The 15,744-nt window shown below is 37.3% G+C and overlaps 1 protein-coding gene across 6 annotated transcripts in view; it reads right to left on the bottom strand.

Moving 5' to 3' along the window:
* The window catches only part of NALCN (sodium leak channel, non-selective), a 250,991-nt gene that overhangs the window by 41,062 nt on the left and 194,185 nt on the right, over positions 1-15,744 (bottom strand). For all 6 annotated transcript variants that reach the window (XM_030476678.1, XM_030476677.1, XM_030476679.1 and 3 more), the window contains 5 exons: positions 11,270-11,343; positions 2,470-2,571; positions 1,966-2,035; positions 600-691; positions 312-434 (listed from right to left, as the gene is read on the bottom strand). In XM_030476678.1, coding sequence (XP_030332538.1) covers positions 312-434; positions 600-691; positions 1,966-2,035; positions 2,470-2,571; positions 11,270-11,343 — 461 coding nt within the window. The remainder of the gene's footprint in view (positions 1-311; positions 435-599; positions 692-1,965; positions 2,036-2,469; positions 2,572-11,269; positions 11,344-15,744) is intronic.

The following is a 15,744-nucleotide window of genomic DNA, read 5'->3' as shown; positions in this document are numbered from 1 at the left end:
AAAAATGGGGGTATAAAACATGAGCCCTTCCTCTCAGTTCACACCTGTGGTTTCTCCATGGTCTTGCTCCATCTCAGTATCACAGACTGCTCAAACATCTCTGCCCTTATGCAGGATTTCATTGCTTCCCTTCTTCCAACAGCAAGACTGTACCATCAGCAACTGACTGCTACCTCGTGTGGTGACCACAATATACACAGTTTTCGTTTTGAAGTACAAGTTAGACCTAAATCCCTAGGACATGAAAGTAAACCATGGAACCAACTTATTGGAACTTATTGGAACCAACTGTTGATATGGAATAAACTTACGCATTAAAGCGAGCTCGTACCACGACTCGGCAGAAATTCCTGAATCTGTGCTCACGACCAACTATGAAAAGTGGTTTATCAAAATAAGGGTGATTCTCTCGCAGCTCCTCTTCCTGAACTTTCCTTTTGAAAGATAGAATGTAAATTATTAAGTGATACACATTATAGCTGGCAAAAATATCCCTCACACTTAGTTCTTTTTTCATCATGACTCTCAATACTTTTTACTTCATACAGAGAATACTTAATATGGAAAAGTGTGCACACAGACTTTAGATTTTTAAATACCTTTTCATTTCAGCTTGTTCTTTTTTTTCTTGGATCATCTTTATCTCACTGTCTTCTCTCTGTGCGTTTCTGTATCTCACTGTGTTGGAGTGCTAGAAGCAAAAAGATTCCTTTTAAATGAGGTCTGTGGGGTTTTTTTTAATGTTTCAGATGAAAGCAAGATATGGTATTTTACATATAAAGAATCAAATGAAAAATCTTTATTTCCAAATGCACCGCACATCAACTCAGTCAAGCATATTGTACAGTATTTTCTATCTACAGCACAAGACTGCTTATTTTCATCAAGGTTAATTTCAGTTTTAATTTCATGCTTGAAGTCCCATCCAATGCAACTTTTAACTTTGCTAAAAAGCAAAGGTCCTGTAAGCTCAGCCAATCTCTCTGAACTGGAATGAATACCATCAAAGTTACTAGGGGCAAATACTGGGAAAGAAAAGGCTTTAGACACCATCTCGGCTTCTCAAGCCTGCTGCATGTGGTGCCAGGCAGCGAGCTGTGCAGAACATACAGGTAGTGATTACGAGTGCAGGGAGAAGGGAGAGGCAGGGAAGACATCATCTGAGCTCATTCCGTGGAGAATATGATCACTACTACAATTCAAAGTGAGTCTCTGGAGCATTCCTGGAGTGGCAGTGGTGGGTTTTGCCCTTATTATTGCACATAAGCAAAGCCACATCTGCTTTAAAAGATTAGTTACCTATGGTTTCTTTTTACTACCATGCAGGGTAATTAATTAATTACTTCTTATGCAGTTGCTTTTAGGTATGAAGCACATCTAGAAAATGACTGTCATCATTTGGAAATGGAGGGACTAACATTGCCCATTGAATTTTCATAGTCACAGAGATCCACAAAATATCATTATGAATTAGCAGAAGTGTAAATGCACTTAACTGCATGAAAATATACCACAGTGAAATCCATGATTACTATTCTCCCTATTAGTCTTTGTTCTTTTGTCTGAAAGTTCTGCTGTTTGAAAAATATTGTTAAACTTCCATTAAAAATTTTGAAGTGCTGCTTTGCCAGTCTGAGTGATTCGTGTAATTCAAAAGTAAGGCTTTTTAAGGCATCCTGGGTAGCAATTGTGTTCCTAATGTAGTATCTACAGCTTCAGTGAATCTATCTCAGCAAGTGTTTCAAAATCAGTAAGTCTATCAGTGAAATAACCATGTCAATTATTTTGAGGATAATTCTAATGCAGTTACAGTATTTGTATTATGATTTCCTTTCAAGATTTCAAAAGACAAACTATAAACAAGATCATAAAGAGACATTAGTCTTACACAAGCATTTATTATATAGTACATGTTCTTATTTCTTACATTCTCAAATTCAAACTATCATTTCTATGGGGACTTACATCTTGAGTCAACGTTTCAAGAGATTTTCCTCTGCTGATTCGCTGGCTGTTGGAACCATGTCTCAGTGACCTGAAACAATCATAATCAATTTAACGATACATCTCAAGATGAAATTTTGACCTTTATAAGATGGCCATTATAAAGCACTGCTCTCCAGCCACACAATATCTCAAATTCTTATCATTTTTCTCTCGCTAACATCAGAAGCTTATATGTTCTTCAATTGTTTTCAATCCAGTCTAACATAAGCCAATTTCTTTCCTTCTGATCTTTAAATTGATAGCTTTGTAGTTGGCAAAGGAAATGACATTTGAAATAAAAAGGCACTTTTTTCATTTATGCAGTACAATGAATGTGATTATGGTTACAATGAAGAATGTAGAATTCACTTCTTTGTACAAGTAATTTCAGTTTTTCACACACTAGGTATTGCTCAAAGTTAACTCTTTTCGTTGCCTTTATTTTAACAGTATTTTAAAACCACCCTTTCTGTCCATGTTTACCTGCGTTCTTGTCGTATATGATGCTGGACACTAAGGATTGACCTTTCTTTTGCAGGCTGCCCCTCAAAGGATCCGCTCAGCATGCGTTGTCTAGTGCAGGCTCTAGGAAGAAATATAATGATGATGACATAGAATTTTTAGTATAAATGGTAATTTCTGAGGTAGTGTGTTCAGACAAGTCAGCTTGGCTTTCTGGGAAGCAAATGCACAGCTTAACAGACAATAACAATAAACAGCAATGTACTTACCACGAAAACATACTTCCAAGGCAATGGGCCCCACTCTGCAACATAACCAGTCATCAGATGTATCTTCTCCATGCCTTAGCAAGGGCCATCTATGAGGTTTTTTTCAGTCTGCTGTAGAATTTATGGTTCCTCAAGACTTCACTAAGTGTGAAAAGGGTCAAGCAATGCACCAACTATCAGTAAAACCAGCTTCTTAGCAATAAAGAAGGGAATACTACATGCCCAGATGTCATTTAGGGCAGCTCCCTTTCATGGCTGTACATGGAGAAATATTTATGTATACACTCAAGGCTTACAGCATATCTTTGAGTGTTCTTCTACATGACTGAGACCATATGTGGTTTGAAACGAAAAGCCGCACATTGCTGATATCCTGTAATATGAAATGTCTGCTCTCTGGGAATGCATTGAACTTGTAACATTTTGTTGTGTGGGTTTTTTCACTTGTTTGCTCATTTGTTTTATTTTGCTTTTGCTGAATTTTGGCAAACACTTTTTTTTTTCTTTTGGCAAAAGCGAGTATTTGTTGGTTAGCAAGCGTGCTACAGCTAAAAGTAGAGCATGCACATCTTTATTTTGATGGCTACAATGAAATGGATTTTATCAAGACCAAGAGAGGTTTCCCTAAAAGAGCTCACACAAACTGTCTGATGGCTGAGAAATTAAATTTCACCATTAGAAATATATTTTAACTTTCCAGGAATGCTGAATTTTTAAAGTTTAAACAGCGTACACCTCATTGCTCTTTTTGTGCAATGCAATCATTCAGAGAAACACAAGACCCACTGGTAATATTTCATACTTTTTAATGAACTTAATATCCTTTTTTTTTTTTTTTTGAAAACATGAAAAGAACTCCATGCTAGTGGAGTAACCACTCTATTCGCCAGTCTACTATAAGTGTTAAACGCTATCCTTAACAGCATGAGATGACCATGCTTGATCGCAAAAGGTGTCCCAGGCATATTCTTTCTCCACTGTGACTTTGTTTTTCACTCTTCTCCACTATTTCTCCTTCTTTTGCATTGAAACATATAAATGATGTGAGTAGGGATCCAAAGTGAGATCTGGAACAAAAATGAGAAGCTTGTCAGTGTCATCATTGCCAATCATACTAACATGCTAGAAAAACACATTGTGCTTCACTTGTATAGAAGGCATTAGGTTACACTACACTGAACTGAAGCATCATGCCATTTAAGAAAATTACTGTATGTCTTATAAAACACAGCTCATCTTAGCTAAATCATGTACATTTTAATACTAATGGATTTTAAGCATTATATTATGGAGGATGATACTACATGACATTGTCAGAAGACAACAGAGATATAATTTGAGTACCTGTGCAATTTTCTTAAAAAAAAACAAACAAAAAACAAAACAAACCAAAAAACCACAACATCCAAAACCAAACAGATGAAAATTATTTCCTATCTAACTCCATTAAAATGACAATCAAGTTTTTCCCAGCCACAACAACTGGAAACTTCTGGGGTCTGACTTCTGCAGATAGGCTTCTTGCTGTGACAAAGAGGGTACCTTATCTTTCTTTTTCCTGTAAATATAAATTATTGTGCTCTGCTTTTAACAGCTAGAAATTATTTTCTTGACATCAAAAACTGACTTTCTCATAAACTTTTCATGGGCATATACAGGTTACTTGAATACCATAACACATAATTTCATAAATTCATAACACATAATTACATAAACTGTTAGTGTCCATAATAAAGGAGAACATTAAATGCTCAAACAATAAATTCTTCACCTCACTAATGAACAAGATGGCTTATTTGATTATTAATGGTATAATAAAATACACTTAGCTGTATACTATACAGAATAGTTATGCATAAAGGGTAACATCAGTAGAAAGACAGAACTGTCTATGATCTCTGCCTACGTTAGATTACTAAATCTATATTTAGCATTTATATTCATTGCCTCATTTAATTTCTGGAAGCCCTGCAACTCTTACTGAAGTCAACAGAGAAATAATGAAATGCCAGTTGTATAGCACGGAGATCAGAAAATTTTATTAGCTAACTGTGAAGAAACTTTCTGTATTTTCAGAAAAAAAAAAAAAAAAAAGCTGTGCTGAAAAGGATGCAGCTCCCAGCATTCTCCACTTCATGGGAGCTAGTGCCTTAATCTTCGTTGTATTCATTCTTAGTAAAAGCCACTTAACTTACAGACAGATCTGGTAGTCTGGAGGTGAATGCCATACCTGGGATAATCACTGTGCCACAGCATTAAAAAAATTAGCTCTATGTGGCTTGCAAATTGGAGTTAAGAAAAAATGTTTTCTTGACTTGATACATATTCAGGTAACTGCAGCTGGCTGGAATCTTTTGACTTTTCTTCGAACAATGCAGGCAAAACTACCTTTCCTAAGCTAAACCTATCCTTTCCATCTCCCTATACAATCTCTGTGAACATATATTCACTTGTGGAGGAATGTGATGAAATAAAGGAGAAGAGACAGGAAATATGTCAAGCTTCTGGACTTCATACTCACCTTGCCAAACCCTGAACACAGTCCAGCAGCTGCAACTACATGCTCCAAATTTGCCTTGAAAAGCAGAAATACAGTAAAATACCCTAAAAAAGAAAATCCAATTTGGTAGGTTATCAGAAAGCCAGGCTACAGGTGAAGACCATGCAGAACAGTATGATACTGGGATACCACATAGTTTGTACTACCTGTGAGCAATTAAGATGTCCAAACTTTTGAAGTCCTTCAGACTAGTTCATGCTTTGGAACCCCTGAAAAATAAGGAGTGAACAGAGTGTTCAAGTAGCATTCTTTGAGCTAATGTAAAATGTTCAACGCTTTGATCAATACTTCAAAATACTATACCTTTAATGAATATTCTGAGGTCTCTCTTTCATTCTGAGGTATGCATATGGCTCATGCTTGGACTTTATAAGGAGGCATCCTTTCCGCAACAAGTGTTTACTCATCTTCTTGCATTCCAGTAGATCACCAATTTGTTGTTTCTCTGTATTATCTTAATGAGTGAATACTTCTGTAGTAACTACACATCTCCATATATTATGAGGTACTTTCATTCTTTTTCTCCCTGAAATGTGCTCACACTGAAATCTCAGCAGTGTGGTACACTTCAGTAAACCACTCAATTATCAGCCTCTTTCAATGTTGCTTTCACTATGACTCTATCTTTTTGCTTTATCTTTTTGCTATGTGGACAAGCAAAAGCAGTGCTTGACACACTGAATGGTAGAGCATTAAACCAGAAGGACCCTGATAAACTTGAGGACTGAGTCAGCAAAAGCTTTAGGAAATTGGACAAGGAAACGTGCAAAGTTTCATACCTGGTGCAGAAATGCTCCATGTGTCCATGCAGGCTGTGGAGTGGCTGGCTTAGGAAAAGGATTCACATTGTGTCTGGACCTGCCATCAATGAGGCAAACTGACTAGTATATCAAGGAGGTGTGTAGCCAGCAGATAAAGGGAAGCTGTTCTCCTTCCTCTACTCACAAGCTGGAGAGGCTGTGCCTGAGACACACTTGCGGGTACTTCAGAAGGGATGTTGAAACACAGGAGCAGGTACAAAGAGTCAGTGGCCTACAACACATGACCTCCAGGGGAGACTTGGGACTGGTGGGCTTGTTTACTTTGGTGAAGAGAAGGTTAAAGTATGGAGATAAACTCTTGTTACTGTGACATGACCAGAGCAGTGAGCAATGGCCAGCAACAGTGTCTTTGAAGGTTCAGACTGGGCATCAGGAAAATGCTCTCAAGGGCAGGGTAATGCAGTGCTTGAACCAGAGCAGTGGAAGATGAAGAGCTGGTCTGATCCAGGTTTAGCAATAGTCCTACTTGAAGTGGGCAGTTGGACAACATGGGCTCCAAAGTTCCCTTCTGACCAATATGTTCATGTTCCTGTGATAAACAAACTGCTGAAAAGGTTTGCTCATTCTTTTATGAGAGGTGGTGTATTATACTACCATATTAGTGTCCAAAGGAAATTTATTCTGAGATTAATTTTATAACTTTCCTAGAAGCACAGAGAATTTTGTTTCTTGCTCATTCTAATATTCAGAAAAGAATCACTGTATTTTGCAGAAACACTTGTGTGAACGCAGCCTGAATTAGCTTCTAGTATATTAGCAAATTGGTACTTTCAAAATACTAGCAAAATACTTTTTGTGTGTGGGGTTTTTTTTTTCTTCCCTTTTTTTTTTTTTTCCCTCCAAGATGCACTCATGGCTGTTCAGTTTCAAACATAAGATAAATACACTTCACTAGATTAGCTATTTATGAAACTGAAAGTTCCTCTTAAGCATGAGCTATGGTATTCCCTTAGGGCCAGCACATGCGCCAGACAAATCTTGACTAGAACAGTGAAAATTTTGTTCCATACCCCTAGCATTAGTTTACACTTTGACTACAGCATCGGCTGTAATGAAAAGCGAATAAAAAGCTGACCATTTTAAAAGCGTTTCAGAAACTGTCACAATACATATTTTATAATAAAATGAATTTTTGTGATTTTGGTGAGTTTTATTTTCCTACCAACACATCGGAGAACTTAAGTTATTCTTTGTATTGTATAAAATAAGGGTGTAAATGCTTATGTGAGGGTGACTGAGCACTGGTGCAGGTTGTCCAGAAATGCTGTGGAGTCTCCATCCTAGGAAACACTGAAAAGCTGTCTGGACATGGTCCTGGACAACTGGCTCTAGGTGGCCCTGCTTGAGCAAAGAGGTTGGACTAGATGACCTCCAGAGGTCCATTTCAACCTCAAACATTCTGTGATTCTGTGAAGCATAGTTTAGTAGACACCAGAATCAGGTTCTGCACTTCTGATACTTAGATTATAATTCAGACTATGTAAGACTACTTTTAATTTGTTCAGTTTTCCCACCATTCTCTGCTGTTTCCAACTTATCCTCAGCACTGGAGAGAATGGACTGCTTTATCCACAACATTTTGACCAGACCTTCTCCACCCTCTCTACTTCAGAAAGCCAGCAGGACTAATAAAGGTCTAGAAACCCATTCTTAGATACTGACCCCACAAGAAATGAGGGTCAGAAGCACCACAGGCACAAAACTCGCTTTTAAGATTAAAAGCAGTGCTCACAGCAAGATAGAGACAGAAGTGGGAAACGCTGAAGATATGCAGGAGGAATTATGTTTGCTAAAAGCAGTTATTGCTGCCGAGAGAAATGCATCCTGATTTTCAGAAAGAAATGGAACTCTTTGTAACTCAGAGGCACTACTAAATGTGATTGTGTTTTGAAAAAGTTGTTCTGTCTGTAATTCACTGTTACCTTGTTTTATTTTCCTTAGAAGGGTCAGTTCCCCACCTCAGAATGAACTTTTGTGAAGAGTTAAGTCTCTCTGCGGTTTGACACTGGCAGGGGTCAATGCAAATCACTGGTTTGAGTCAAAGTACTCAGGACAGTAGCGGTTACATACTGTACCAAGACCTCAAGGGGCAATGTGAAGGTCGGTTTCCAGCAAGGATTTTCAGAAAATAGACAGTTCTCCTGAAGTGGAGTAAGAAAGCTGCAGGAAAATGAAGAGACCTGAGACCTACGTATTGATGCATAATGTAACATGAGACGAGCAAGCAAGACGACTAGGACTGAATGTACTACCCATCTCTCTGGGTGGTTAAGGGCTACTTATGCCCTCCTTCCACCTCTTGGGGAAGAAGAGGTCAAGCTGCAGGTCAGTATATAAAGGAAAAACAAGGTTTAGATAGAGGTGGATGCACAAGAGAGACATAAAGGTACCTGCGTGTAATGTAGGACTAGATGATCTCCAGAGGTCCCTTCCAACCCTAAAGATTCTGTGATTCTCTGCTGTTGATTCTGTTGAAACACTTGGAATTTGATTAAAATACATTTTTTTGAGATTTAAAAAGTGTGTGTGTGGGGAAGGTAAGTGGTGAACTTAAGCTAGAACAGACTTAGAACTCTCTTTTCAGTATGGCAATTCGATCAAGTTGAAGTTGCCTATGGAGAGCTTTACTGTGTAGAGACAATGATTTAGATAAGCGCTCCTTAATTCAGGCAGACAAAATTTCAAAAGATTCTAGAAGGAGTCTTTTCAGAAAAGACACCTTGAGTTATCTCTTATTGTTCTTAGCATAAATGCCATTTTTTCTTTTGTCAGATACTCTGAACAGCTGAGATTCAGCTACTTAAGGAGTATACAGCATTTACGATTAAAGTAAAAATAAGAAAAAGAATATCCTATGTCTTGTGAGTTTGAGTTTTCCTGTGTTCCCTGACCTGAATCCAAAGTTTCAGCTGTAAATTTTATTCTTTCTTATCACTTCTGTGTTTGTAAAATTCCCCTGTATCAACACTGGTGACACTGGCAACAACATGGAAAGACTGGCACTGCTCAGGACCATGAGGCCCATCCCTGGCAATGCTCTTTAACAGCATGCCCACCAGACATACAATGAACACAATTTTTTTATGCTGGAACACATGCATTGGAGATGTCACAGTTCAGAACTTGTTTAAGAATTCTGAGTCAATAACAATAAAGAATAACCAGTATTTGTTCCTTTTTGTCAGGAGGAGCATAAGACCGCCTCTTGCAAATGACTTAAAAGCATCCTCAGAAAGCATGAGACGACATATGATTCCACATTTTTCTTACTTGACAGAGGTTCCCTCCTTTTCTCTCTCTTCCTCAAAAGTTCATCACTGATGACCCAGGAAGTAGATGGAAAAGCACAGTAAATGAAGATTAAATAGATTACTAGATTAATTCAAATAAACTAATGAATTTTCTTTAGAGGAACTCAGGTGAATTGATGAGAAGTCTTCCGATATACAAAACTTTGGCAGAAGCTATGCTCTGAAGGACCAAGTGGAAGTCAGAGGATTGAAATTGGAATGACTGATTTCTTATTCTGTCCTGGTACCTCTGAGAACATAGTAAAATCCAAACAACTGTTTGCGTGGATTCTCATCCCACTCTGCTTCAGACTTCTCCTGAAAGGAGAAAGTGCTGTGCTGATCGAAGAATTCATTAGAATTCTGATTTTCAATTTGCAGGACTTAATTTTTTCTTCTGTGTAAGAAAGAATGGAGCCCCTACAGATGTCACAGGTTTTATTTATTTATTTATTTTTAATATAAAAGAAGTAGGGTATTCTCCTTGTCTACATGTTTTTTCTGTGGTATAAGAAACATGCCAAACAAACAGACATTTATGTAACCCTAGAGGTGTCAATAACATTTCACAGCTGTAATATAACATAGAGTTTCATTACAAATGTTTTAGTGAAACACTGCCATGAAGCCTGTATCTAAACCCGTATTTTTAGAAGTTTTTTTATGAGGACAAAGGGACTTGTATTTACCTGTAACCGTAATGCCTGTAAAATCACGGTACCTTCATGTAAGTGAAATAAATGCTTAAAATAAAGCCCTAAGTTTTTTGGTTTTGTTTTGGTTTTTTTTTTTTAAATAGAATACTTACTGTCCTGTAGTTACATTTCTCAAAAACATTTTGCCAAAAAGCATTAATTTGGATTAGAAATTGTTCATGTTTTCATTACCATGGGTTTAAAGACAGATAAAGTCTCAAGTTAATTTCTACAGTTTTCCCTGTGCTGTATTCTCATAGAGTATTAAGAAGTAGAGCTGTAATATTTCTCAAATAGCATGTAATCACCAGGCAATTTTCAAGAAACTTCATAATTCAGAAATCACTCTGAATTTCTAGTGCACTGCTCTCCATAAAACACTGCCATACTTAATCTAATCCCACAGTTGTACTTCTCAGATCAGTTATTCCTGTTTATACTGTGTGTTTACCTAGGACCATTGATACATAATATTCTGGAGACACATCTGCTATGGTAAGAGCGTAAATATAAAAGAAAGAATGATCTATAAATCGTTGGCATTGCTGATGCCAATGATAATCATTCTAATGTAAAACCAATAGTGGCATGAAAAACTGCAGCATGCTGTTACCCATATGATAACTTTAGACATGTGTCTTGGAGACTTACGCTTGCATTATTTACTTACGATGCTGAGTACTCACTTGATATGGAATACCAAAATGAGTGATCATTATTAAAACATTCAGAAAATCCTACAGAAATCAGTTCTGAAATCTTCATTGTACATTTCCTACTTGAAATTTGATTACCTGTAGTCTCTGCTTTCTAGTGTACAACCTCTATTATGTTCATATTTATGCAAGAACTAGGCTAGAATTCTTTAGGCAACATAACACCACTTATGAAGAGACATTTTTTGGTTAATTTGGAAGGAAAAAGTGAAATATGCTGAAACATGATCTTTCCACATGACACAGAACTGAAACACATACCAAAGAAAAATAATCTTTCTCTTGTTGCTGTTTATGCATATGATACAGCCAGAGAAAAGAGCAATTCATCTTTGATAATGAAGGCAACAGATGTACTACAAAGGGATATACTATCATAAATTTTATACACACAGTAACATTCATGAAAAACAAGGTTATGAGAAATCAGATGACAGTCAAACGAATAACAAACCACTGCTGACTCTTACCTTAGAATTTTATTGATTGCTGTCTCTTTTTCCAGAAGGTTTCTTGCTCTGATGCTGAAAACAGATTTACGGAGCTATAAAATTAAGAAAAACACAATGTACTTTTAAATTGACATAAAATATAGTATGCGTATGTGACAGACCAATGAAACATTATGATGCTGAGTGTATGTAAAATTAAACACATAGTGTTCTCTATCATAAAGCTGTTTTTCACAGTATGTGGCATGGGTGTCCTTTTCCAGAAAAAGGATAGTGGAAAAAATCAAAATGGTCACATTTGAGAGCAAATTCCTTGAGGAATGTCTCAGAACCTAACCTTACCTTGCAGGTTTTGGTCTTCCTATCCCAATCCCTACCTAGTTCAGGGTAGAAAGAAGCAGATAGTTTTATTGACTAGAACAAGTATTACTCCTTTTATAGCAGATTTCTTCTCCTGTTAGCCAAGTCACACTTTGTCTTAATCCTTGCTACCCCTCCTCCACTTTGGATTTTGAGTAGGCTGGATCATACCCTGGAGATGCCTTAACTATGTAGAAGAGCCAGCTAACAAAGCTTAGATGTATCATTTCTGTGCCTAGAGCAGGTGAGATGAAAGTAGGTCCCTTTTTCCCCGCAACGTAGAGCAAGAAATGTGGTGAGCAAATGTGCATGTGTTTGCCTCTGGTTATGAACAGTGTTTTAGGCATACTTTTGTAAACAGGACTCCCTGAACATTAAATGAAAGGACTAATACCCAAAAACCAAGCACTTGATGCCCAAGCAAGTGGTCAGCAAACATGGCAAATTAAGGAACAAATCACAGCTGAAGAATTTAGCTGAGGAACTGCACCTGTGATGAACAGAAAACCTCTGGCACCTTGTAAGACTGTCAACTGTTTGGAGATCGTTATCTTGAAGCAAATGGTTGAGAGAGATTTGGGAGCTTCTAGCAATGTGTGCCCTGTTTCTGATCAATCTGAAATGGAAATTTTAAGCACATTTCCTTAAAACTATTTCTTAAAAGTATCAGATTAGTTTAACGAATCTGTGTCTGATGTAAGGATGTAAGCCACTGCCTCAAATTCAGAGTCATTTGACAAATAATTTTGCTAGAACTTCTCCTAAAACTCAGATTGACTCTGATTCACTGTAAGATGTCTTACTTTGGAGAAAACAGAAGCCTAGAAAATACTTTAAAATTTTTTAATTGTACTGGTTGTCCTTAATAAAATGACTACTGCTTTTTAAGCCACACATGTAGCAGCAAGCTACAATCACCTTCCTAATCCTTACCTTTTCAAGTATGGCCCCTTTAACCTTTCTCAAGTCCTAACCTATCTCTGTACTGCCTGTGGAAGTAAGAACATAGATGATTTGAAAACACCACTATTTTCAGATTCTGATGGTTCCTTAAAAAAACAGCAACTTGGAAACTGAAATAAAGTATGCAACACTTCAGAATGTAGTTTGGAAAATAAGGTACTGGAATTTCAGTTAAGATTTAAAAAATAGTAACAGAATTGTTGAATTCTATTCAAAACTGTTGAATTCTGAACAGAAATTTGAATATAAAGCAATAAATGGTTCCATTGGCTGGACATGGTTCACATAAAAATAAACTGAAAATCATGGTATGAGATATACCATTATATTAAATACTGTGTAGGGGTAAATAATTCATATAAATATGCTTGTGTAAGTTTTAACTCATTTGCAGTACCTCAGGACAGGTTTAGTGGGTTTATCAGCATGGTACCTTATTGTGGGTTTAGATATAACTGACGTTGAAAACAATGACAACTCTTTCACATCTTTTTTCTTCTGATGTCAGTGATATTAATGTCAGTGGAATCCCAGATAACTGACTTCCCCCCTTATCAGAAAAGAAACCTCCAAACCAAAGGAATATCTATCCTTTTGTAAGGTGTTAGCTAATACTTTTTTTAGGTCTCAACTAGGAACATAAAACTTATGGGAATAATGAAGATAGAAAACCAACTGATTTGAGTTGTTTTTCTCCTGTTATAAATAATTGCTTTAGAATAATTGCAATTACATCAAACATCAGGGGAAAAAAGAGCACTGCCTGCTAATGTGTTATGTCAATTTATTTCTAATAACAATTCTTTGCTTGTTAACATCTTAGAAATTGGAAAGATTTCAAACACAGGAGGCATTAATTTCCTTTCAAATTTCCAGTTACTGCTTATCTGATTTGAGAAAAAAGCTGAGGCAAATAAATTTTCCTGGAATTGTCTACAGCTCAGCATCTGGCACAGAATACTTTTGGTGTTTAAAATTAGTGTCAAAACACTTTGGCATCAATTGTGTGGCCCAAGCAGGGAAATTCACCCAGGTCTTCAACAAGGGAACATACCCTGGCAAAGTGAGAACAAGGAGTCTATTTCTTTTCAAAGACTTCACAGGGAGGCTGGGTGCTTGTAATGACACATGTAGTTCTTCCCCAGGCCAAGTGTTAAAACCATCCTAGTGCCAGCAAGGAAGAAGATCATCTCAAGAAAATCTGCCAGCAGGTCTAGGCCAAGGGCTACATGTATCTGGCACATTTGTCTATCAGGGACTGCTGATTCCTCCCTCTAGGCAGTAAGACTAACAAAGAAAGAGGCAATGCAGGTTTTGCATAAAAGCATACTGCTAAATCCCTTGCATGCCTCAGCCGGAAATGGTTTGACCCCCTGGTTTTGATGCCTTCAATGAACACTCCAGTTGTCTGCTGGAGATTTGCAAGGACAGCGCTGCACTCTGGTATTTGGCACTGCACAGCCAGAGGCGAAACATCCACGGAGCCAGAGAGATGAAGCAGGAACAAGCCCATATCTGGAGCCACTGAGATGGTGGAGAAAAGACTGGGTTCTAGTTCCCACTCCTGCTCATGAATTTTATTCAGTTATGCCTAAATGCATAAATGCCTAAGAAGTCATGGGAATGGGGAAAGGGACCAGAACCATGGGCATTGCTCTAGATTATTTTTGCAGAGTGCATTTACTTTTCCTGCACTTTTTTTCAGAAGGACTAGCTGTAAAACTTGCACCTGAAACAGTATGTCCTTGGGCACTGACTGTAGTCTAAGCATACCAAATGGGACTGAATCTTAGATGGAGTTTTGAAGGTTTGTTACCATCCTGTCTGCCTCTGCATTGCGACAGAATTTAGGTTGGAGCCAGGTATCCAGTTCTTTAATCGAGGAAAACGTGAGCATGCATAAGATCCTATATTTTGGTGCCTAGTGATCTCAGTGGTTCAAAATGGAACTGATAATACAACCCAGGCACTTCCAGGGATTACGGATTTCAAAACTTAGAAGTCCTTCTTTCAGCAGAACCCTGGTGAAAATATCTCAAGTTTAAAATATCCAGAAAAAGCAATACAAAATAATATTTTCAGATATGCACAATTGATCCATTTCTCATATTTAAAGGAGGCAGAAGCCAGTCAAATAGCAACATGCATATGTCAATATTCATGCTGAAGAAAATCAAACATTACTATAGATTTTAAAAATATATATCCTTATTTCTATATTACATAAATAAACCAAACTGCTTCCCATTTAATTTTCCAAATTTGCATAGCACACCAGGCAAATGCAATGGAACTGTAAAAACAGAAAATGGGGAAGATGATCAGTATTTTATTTAATAATGTCTAGATGCCACATGCTGGCATAAAATGAGGCTGGCAATTAAAACTTGTGATACCTGCCGAGTTCTCGAATGTTGCAGAGGAAATTATTAGCAGTGTTAATGTACAAAAGACATTACTTGATCAGATGATGTGGAATTAAATAAGTACAGTATACTCTACTGAGGTTATTTTAGGGTGTATCTGCTTAGCCTGCTGGGTTTTTTCTTACAGATTGTAATGTAGTGTGAGGACACCCTCAGTGTATCTTTATTACCCATTATTTATTTATTTACTTCTTTATGCTACCTATAAGTACACTCGGTGCAGAAATAACAGTGCCGTATAGCTTTCCACTATAGCACATTATTTTTTTGCATAAAACACTGTCCTGAAATCACCTAACAGCATCTGACTACTGTTAAATATGTTTTCAACAATACATCTTAAAGAACTCCTGCAGGTTCACTGTAATCTGCAAGGAACAGCTGTGACAGGTCAGCAAATTACCAATACTATTTCCCTGATAAAAAGGTTTTAGATGGAAATCATGTGCTCCTACAAAGCCATGATAAAAGCTCATGTCTTGCTTTTCTCATTCCTTTAAGGTTATTTACACAGGTGTGCCTGTAGACACAGAATTAGGAAATCTGCAGGTACTGCTTCTCCAACAAGTGCTGGCACCTTCCAGGGCTGCTGCTGGCAGGACAGACTTCAGGCAGATCAAATGACTCAGTTCAGTTAGTGTGAACTCGATCTGAATGCTACATCCTACGACATTCCATTTGTCCACAACGACAAGGATAAAACAACAAACCACTGTAACTGCTGTAAAAGAAGCTAAATCACAG

Source organism: Strigops habroptila, chromosome 2 (assembly GCF_004027225.2).
Source record: "Strigops habroptila isolate Jane chromosome 2, bStrHab1.2.pri, whole genome shotgun sequence".
Taxonomy (NCBI): Eukaryota; Metazoa; Chordata; class Aves; order Psittaciformes; family Psittacidae; genus Strigops; species Strigops habroptila.
The sequence above is the reverse complement of the archived record's forward strand: the minus strand, read 5'-3'. Positions and strand labels throughout refer to the sequence as shown.